Consider the following 7,780-nt stretch of genomic DNA (forward strand, 5'->3'; position numbering starts at 1 on the left):
TTACTAACGACGAAGTAGATGAAATGTGAAAAGTTACTATCGACGAAGATAGTATGAAAAATATATATACTAGTTTGAACTATTCCACCATGATTATGGATATTCTGGATTTTCCAAACTTAAGCCAAAATCTTGTATGAGAAGGTTACACCAAAGTGAGTGTCGTCACAATGTAGCACTGATTGAGATTGAGTACTTCAGATCACTGATAAGTAAACAAGTAAAAGCAAGAAATTTTCCATGTTAAGGTTAGCCAGAAGACGAGAGTTTTTACATAAATGTATGCGGCAAACCGTGCAAGATCAATGGTATTAATATTTTATATTTTGCTTGGCCTAAATTATATTTGGTGTTCTAGAGTACATTAAGCAGACCATTAAGAAAAGTTACAGTTCGACCAGGTTAAACAGAACAAAAATTTCACAAAACTCAAGCAACAGTAGAAAGGGCATATAACTTTAGACTCATAATTTAAATTTAAATTTAAATTAATCGTCCTCTTTGCAAAACAATCCCACGGTCCTAGCACAACAGAAAAGGCCCAGAGATCTACCTAATAGGTCCCGGTCCTTTTGTTGATCCACTCTCCGCAGGGACATTTATGCAGCCCCAAGCTCATTCACATTGGGCACATACTTCACTGAATTAGTAATTTATTATTAGTAGTTAAAGATATTTGTATTTGTATTTTGTACAACCACATATAAAATAAATGAGAGATAGAGTAGCTCATATGCTCATAACATATATTACATACATAACACATATCTCGCCTTCATTTCGGAATGCGATAAAGCTTTTACATTATATACATCTGTATTTACAAAACTATACACTCCTTTATCAGAAATTCAGCAAAAGATAAATAACAAACATACAACGACAGAAAAGATGCTATTTACAACGTTTTCTGCACTTAGTAAGAGTCATCAGGCTTGACAAAGTTGTGATATTCCAGTTGAGTCATCTCCCCTCCTGTTTTTGGGTCAAATTTGCATCTATAGAAACTGCACAAATAACTTTATCTCATCAGCCTCACATACTATACTATGTCCAATCATTTAAAATGACAACATCAACATTTTACCACTACAATCATAATTGCATAAATTAGTGTATGTATATCTGTTTCCAAGTTATAGCCCTTAATACAAACATCATTAAGAACATTATTGATTTGGTGAGAAAACTTGAGATTTACTTGCCTTCCATCCAAGCCAAGAATGACAACTGTATTCTTTTGATGACCAAATGCAGCAATATACTGAGTCCCTTCAACCAAATGAAATTGAGCCAACGACCACTTGGAGCTAAAATACTTGGGAATAACTCCTGTAAGATAATTTATGCCAGTCACCAAAGAAAAAACAACAGTATACTTTGCGAGGATGAAATATTTTGAAAAGGAAAAAAAAAAACAAATACCGCAGTTTTATATATGTATTTACATTTAACAAGCTATAACGTCTTTTTAACAACAATGGTTAAAATTTCATTGCAATTGTTTAGTATACCTTTAATAAGAGCACGCGGTGAACTAGAAGGAGAACCAGTGGAAGTGTGATCTGAATTATCAACACCGGTGACACTGAAAACGTGAATGGTGCCCTTGTCACTTGAGACTGCTAGCCACTCGGCAGCAGAGGAAAATGCAAGGCTATATATCTCTGCTCTATCTGCACCCCTCCTTACCTGAATCAAACATTCAATTATTTTGCCTACACCCACTATAATTTTGAATAATTCAAATATTTAATTGAAACTATAACTATAACTTCAGGAAAATACAACACTATGATCAGTACAGTAAAATACACAATTTTTTCAATGTAACTAGTAAAGGTCAGTTTTCAGCATTCATGTTAATATACATTTAAAGTTTCAAGTGACTCAAGTTTTCACCAAACAAGAAGTAGTTGACGTCAGTAACAGCAACAGCAACAACAGTACCTAATCCCGAATCCCGCTAATAGCATGGTATGGGGAGGTAAGATGTAGACAATCATATGGCTGCCGAAGTACTTGACATCAAGTATGATGTAAATATCTACTAAGGCTTCCAACTTGGTCTAGTTAATCCTTTGACTTTCATTACCCAATAAAAATTATTTTCATCGCTTCGACTACCTAAAATTTTTGCAACCTCTTTTGTGGTCTAGTTAATCCTTTGACTCTGAACCTACTTCATGTGAATTTTCCTTTCATAATAGTCAGCGTTTGCTGATCAAACAATCAGAAAACATCTTTGTGATTTCACTATTCTATGGTTTGACAATGCACAATGCTAAGGACTAAAGACATAATTTTTGTCATCCTAAACAAAAGGTAAAAAATTGTAACTGAATATATATGTAACTCTATCTGCTTGCCATGAGCTTGGTCTAGGAATCCATACATAAGAGGTAACCTAGAATCATCTTCATAAAACAGGAGTCCACAAGGGGCCCAAAGACAATCAAATTAGTGATTAGCTACAGCAACCTAGCTTAAAACTCATTAAGTGACAAGAACAGCTTAATTTTTCAATATGACTAAATCTTAATCCGGGATGATATTCGAAAGAATGTATTTCTATTCTCAGCTGAGACAGAAGTACACCATATGCCAGGCACCAATTTGACTAATAGCAATGCATTGAAATGACTTATGTGGTTATGTTGTCATATACGAAGGTGTTTAAGTAACAATTGATTATAATTGAATGATAAACAATCATGAATGAATAAGAACCATCAAGCATCACAAACCTCATTCATATCTAACGAGTAACAAACAAACTTAACCAAATTAACACCAACCTCTTGCAACAGTGTCCCATCAAGTGTATTAAAAACACGAACAAGCGTCCCCTTATTACTAGCAGTAGCAATCAAATTCCCATCCTGGGACAACGCAAAACACGCAATCCTGGAATCATGAGCTAATATAAACTTCGTCCGTTTCGACGCATAATGCTCAACCCTAACTTGCCCTTTCCTCAATCCAAGACAAACAAGCACAAAATTACCAGACGCTTGTGAAACCTCACACAATCCTTTCGGATTCGCAAACGTCTCAATCTGTTGCAACAATTTCAAATCCGTAAAATTATACACAAATATCTTCTGTTCTAAAATCACCACAATACGATCTCGCCGTAATCGAACTCCACGAACCTCCGATCGAAACGAAAGCTCACCGATACATCTACCTTGATGATCATCCCAAATCATAACCTTATTAAGAGGATATTGTGGCTGTGTACCACCACCAACTAACGCAAGTATATTACATCTAAACAGCATCTCTACAATCCCTATACCACCTCCGTTTTCGAAATCACGACGAAAAATTTCACGAAATGGATCGCAATTGTAAATCCTAAATCCTTGATTGATTCCGCAAGCAAAACATCCGTTATCTTGATTGAACGAGACGTGATGTAATGAAATTGGTGAGAAATTAGGGATTTGTAGGTTAGAAGTTGGAATTAGGGTTTGTTCACGTACCGGAACAGAAGCCAGAGCGGAATTAGATTCATTAACCTCGTGATTGTGTGAAATTCGCTGTTGTTGGGGGTGGTGAGGATTGCTTACGATCGGCGGGAGACTGCCATGAAGGTCGCCGGAAAGTGTCTCGGCGTGATCGATGCCTTCATGTGAATGTGGATCGGAGTTAGGGTTAGGGTTTGGCCATACCGGAGAAGAAATTGTTGAAACAGTTGCCATTATTTCAATTTATGTATTGATGATTGATTGATGATCTGAAAATCTCAAAATCTGAAATTTTTGGGTCTCTCTGTAAGCTATACGGAAATGATTATGTGCAAATTAAATGATATATACACTTTAAGTCCCTGATTAAAAGTGGGGATGGCAAAAAAGACTAGATGGGAAATCCGAACCCGTATACTCGAAAAAAGACTTGAATACCCGTGTGAAAACCCGTTTATCGATAGTTCGTAAGTATATGAAGACCCGGCTATCTAGAGGTGGTCAGTATTTGGTATGAAACCGTTTAACCCGAAAATTAAATCGAAACCAAACCCGGAAAAAACCCGAACCGAATTTAAAAAACGGTTTTCGGATTGAGTAAAACCGAAACCGAATTTGAATTCGATTTTTGGTTCAGTTTTCGGTTTTAAAATTCTGAATATAGTTGAACAGATAACCGAATTCAAAAATTTTAATATATTTAATTTGTATATTTATTTTTTAATGTCATTATATTTTGAAATCCAATTATCTAAATAGGTTCTCACTCATATGATAATTTGGTAGCCTACATTAATTATGTTACTCAAATTATTATGTTATTCAACTTCATAACGGAAACAGTAAGCGTCATAATTTAACTATAAATATTAATAAATCATCAAGTATTTGATAATTTAATAGTACGTCATTGTTTTATGTTGTAAATAACTAATACATCAATAACGCCACAATTAAACTACCATGGTTCTGAGTTTTTTCATGATTTTCGGTTTTAACTAAAACTGAACAAAATTTGAATTCGGTTTTCGGTTTCAGTTTCGGTTCGGTTTCAGTTTTTAATTCGATTTTCAGTTTGGCCTACAAAAATTTCAAAACCGAATAAACTGAAAACTGAACCAATGAACATCCCTACTAATCATAGGGAAACCCGTTACCCGCTATTTAGTAACTAAATGGGGACCCGAATGGTCTGAATTCTAATTTGGGACGATCGTATTCGAATCTTGGATTACCTAAACCTCACCCATATTCGATCCGACGCTATCTGTGACGCCCCGTACAAAATTGACGTGTACGGATCATCAACAACAGGATCATTACAAGGTCAAACACTATATGCTGTTTTAAAATAAGTTTGCATTCATAAAAAGGGGTAACGTCTTTACCGACGTCAAATGTTTTACAAACGATAGTGTGCTTCTACGAATAGAAAGCAATAACATAAGTGCGAGACTCAAAGAACATTACAAATTCATTGTTCAAAAGTAACATAGTTCGTGAATGCAAAGTAAAAGTTTCATGCAGAGACATCTCTAAATAAAAGCAGCGGGTGTCTACACAGCAAGTCTAACAGCGAGACTAATACAACGGAAGCATCAAACGTCTAAGCACCTGAGAAATAACATGCTTAAAAGTCAACACGAATGTTGGTGAGCTATAGTTTAATTGTAACAATAATGTAATGTAGGCCACGAGATTTCGTATTCAAAATAGTATGAAAAGTATATGCTTAACCGTGGGCACTTGGTAACTAACTTAACGTAAACATCACCCCCTAAAAGTACACTTGGCGAGTGCGTAAGTCTACGAAGTATTAAACACTCGTTAAATGCTAGCGCGACTAGCCCGAGTGGGGATGTCAAACCCTATGGATCCATATCTAAGATTCGCGTTCACCGGTTCAAAAACCAACGACTAAACGTTATCGAGCTAAGGGGAAAGTTTATGCCGTTATATAACCCACAAATACAATAAGTTTAAGTACTCGTGCCTAGTAAGTAAAACGTAAAAAAAAAAGCGCATGTATTCTCAGTCCCAAAAATTTTTGAAATAAAAAGGGATGCTATAACTCACAGTGAAAGTGCGGTCAAAGTCGATACGAGATAAGTAAGCAAGTAAGTCGGTCCAAAAGGTCGTCAACCTAAGTCAAAAGTTACTAAGTCAGTAAATCGTCCCAAAAGGTTTATAAGTAAATAAATTAAGTCTTAAGTATCATCATCATCAACATCATACGTAAAAAGTAAAGTAAGTTTTCAATCAAGGATAGAGATCGAAACAAAGGCTGAATTCGTTCAGCTGCTACGACCTCTATACAAACTGAAATGACACGAGGCCAGTGGCCATGGCTCCGTATGTGAGTCCTCTAACCAATGACCAGTTTTCAGAACCTAACTCGTCTTCGTTTGACCGTGGCGATGGTTTAAGTGCGAGTAGGTCAGAAATTTCAGCACAACGTTACAAGGGCGTAGTGACTTTCGGAAGGCTATAAATCATAAACCGTACATCGGATTTAGGCGAGGCCTAAAAGAAAAGTCATCTACTCGAACCGAAATATCTAGAAATCAACTTTTCCAGCAGCCCAGGTGACTGATCAGATCCAGAAAATAGTAAGCAAGGTGCTCCAGTGGGATTCTTGGTGCTTGATGCTCATCACGGTTCTCATCCTTGATGCTTATAGCTTCAAGTGTACAACTCGTTGATGTGTTTGCATCACTTTTGACCAAGGTTCTACCATCAACACATAATAATCATGACTAAGAATTAAAACGCAACTCATGTGAGAGTTTGAGCAAGGTGATGAACCAAAGTTGCATCACTTTTCTTAGTTTCAACACAAATACAAGTCTTATAAAGCTATAAACTTTGAATCAAACTAAATAATCAAAACCTTAAGCTAGAGATCTTAGATCTTAACTAGATATTAAAGATCTTAGACTAAAAAGTCTAGTTCTCATGTTCTTGGTGAAACCCTATGTGACGACCCGGAAATTTCCGACCAAATTTAAACTTAATCTTTATATAATTCCGACTTGATAAGTAATGAATTTTAATAAATCTTGAACCGCCAAAAAGAGTTTTACACAAGCTTTTGGTCACCCTTTTATTCCGACGATTCACGAACGTCATAACTTGATTTAATTGTTTAATTGTTTAATTGTTTAATTATTGTGTATATATATGGATTTATATATATTTAACTTGAAAATATGATAATTAAATATCTCATTAAGTATATTAACAAAGTATTATATATATATATTTTTATACTACTAATTTAAAGAGTTTTCAAACAATATATATATATTATTATTTAAACGACGTAATTAACTTATGTTAAAATGTATTTACATATAATGTATTACGAGTGTAAATATATCCTTACAAGTATTGAATACACTTTATAATATACCAATACATATAAAGGATAGCTATACTCGTATTTTTGTTCAATTTCCTCAAGAATTCTACTCGCATTCATACGATATTTTTTCCCGTATTATATACAGCTTCTAGAAGTATTTACTATTGGTATATACCAATAGAAATCTGCAATTATTTGTGTAATATGTCATCCATGACCTAATCAATTTAATATGTCATGCATGACTTAATACAATTTAACTTATCTTAGATATTTTCACTAAAAGCCAAAATTATAAGCTTATAAATAAGGACCATTTTAACTCATTTTTACTCCACATTTTCTTAAACTAAAAACACACACTTGAATGCTCTCATATCATACTTTAATCTCAGCAACTTTCCTCTTCATAATCAAGGTAAAATACTTCTCAAAATTCTTGTTCAATTCCTTGTATAGTTGCTATCTTATTATACTTATAAAACTTGTAAAAACTAGAACTTGTTTTGGTGAACACCAAGCTTGTTTGAAAAACTAATCTAACCTATCTAATTTAACTCTAATAACACTTATTTATATGTATTATGATGCTATATTAAGTTAATATAAGAACTTATAACTTGTACATATGAAGAACACCTTGAAACTTAACATATATCATTTAATCTCCATTCCGTAAAAAGCGGGCTGTTTTGGGTTGGGAATTAAAAACCTATCTTAGACTTTGAGTTCGAGGCTAAGACTTTGGAAATATGTTAATATATTTAAACAAGACTTCAAATATTTTTTTCATGATTTTAGACAAAGTGGAAGTATTTTATCAAAAATCATATATTGGGTGGATGCCGGGATTTTTCCAAATCTGTCCACCGACACAAAAAGAGGATAAAGCTCTAAAAATTACTACTTGGAATGAACTTTTCGAATTGGTTTTGTAAAATTT

The 7,780-nt window shown here is 34.2% G+C and overlaps 1 protein-coding gene across 1 annotated transcript; it reads right to left on the bottom strand.

Moving 5' to 3' along the window:
• Positions 1-702: 702 nt before the first annotated feature.
• LOC139852396 (autophagy-related protein 18a-like) lies at positions 703-3,778 on the bottom strand. The gene is made up of 4 exons (XM_071841681.1): positions 2,799-3,778; positions 1,515-1,692; positions 1,206-1,332; positions 703-1,007 (listed from the first exon to the last, which is right to left on the bottom strand). The coding sequence occupies exons 1-4, from the start codon at positions 3,705-3,707 to the stop codon at positions 917-919; spliced, it is 1,305 nt and encodes a 434-aa protein (XP_071697782.1). The 5' UTR covers positions 3,708-3,778; the 3' UTR covers positions 703-916.
• Positions 3,779-7,780: the final 4,002 nt, after the last annotated feature.

Source organism: Rutidosis leptorrhynchoides, chromosome 6, assembly GCF_046630445.1.
Source record: "Rutidosis leptorrhynchoides isolate AG116_Rl617_1_P2 chromosome 6, CSIRO_AGI_Rlap_v1, whole genome shotgun sequence".
Lineage (NCBI taxonomy): Eukaryota > Viridiplantae > Streptophyta > Magnoliopsida > Asterales > Asteraceae > Rutidosis > Rutidosis leptorrhynchoides.

Coding starts and splice junctions, on each gene's coding strand:
- LOC139852396 (XM_071841681.1), bottom strand. CDS start 3,707: ATGGCAACTGTTTCAACAATTTCTTCTCCGGTATGGCCAAACCCTAAC. Junction 1,333..1,514: donor ACCGCGTGCTCTTATTAAAG/GTATACTAAACA, acceptor ATTATCTTACAG/GAGTTATTCCCAAGTATTTT. Junction 1,008..1,205: donor ATTCTTGGCTTGGATGGAAG/GCAAGTAAATCT, acceptor TTATTTGTGCAG/TTTCTATAGATGCAAATTTG.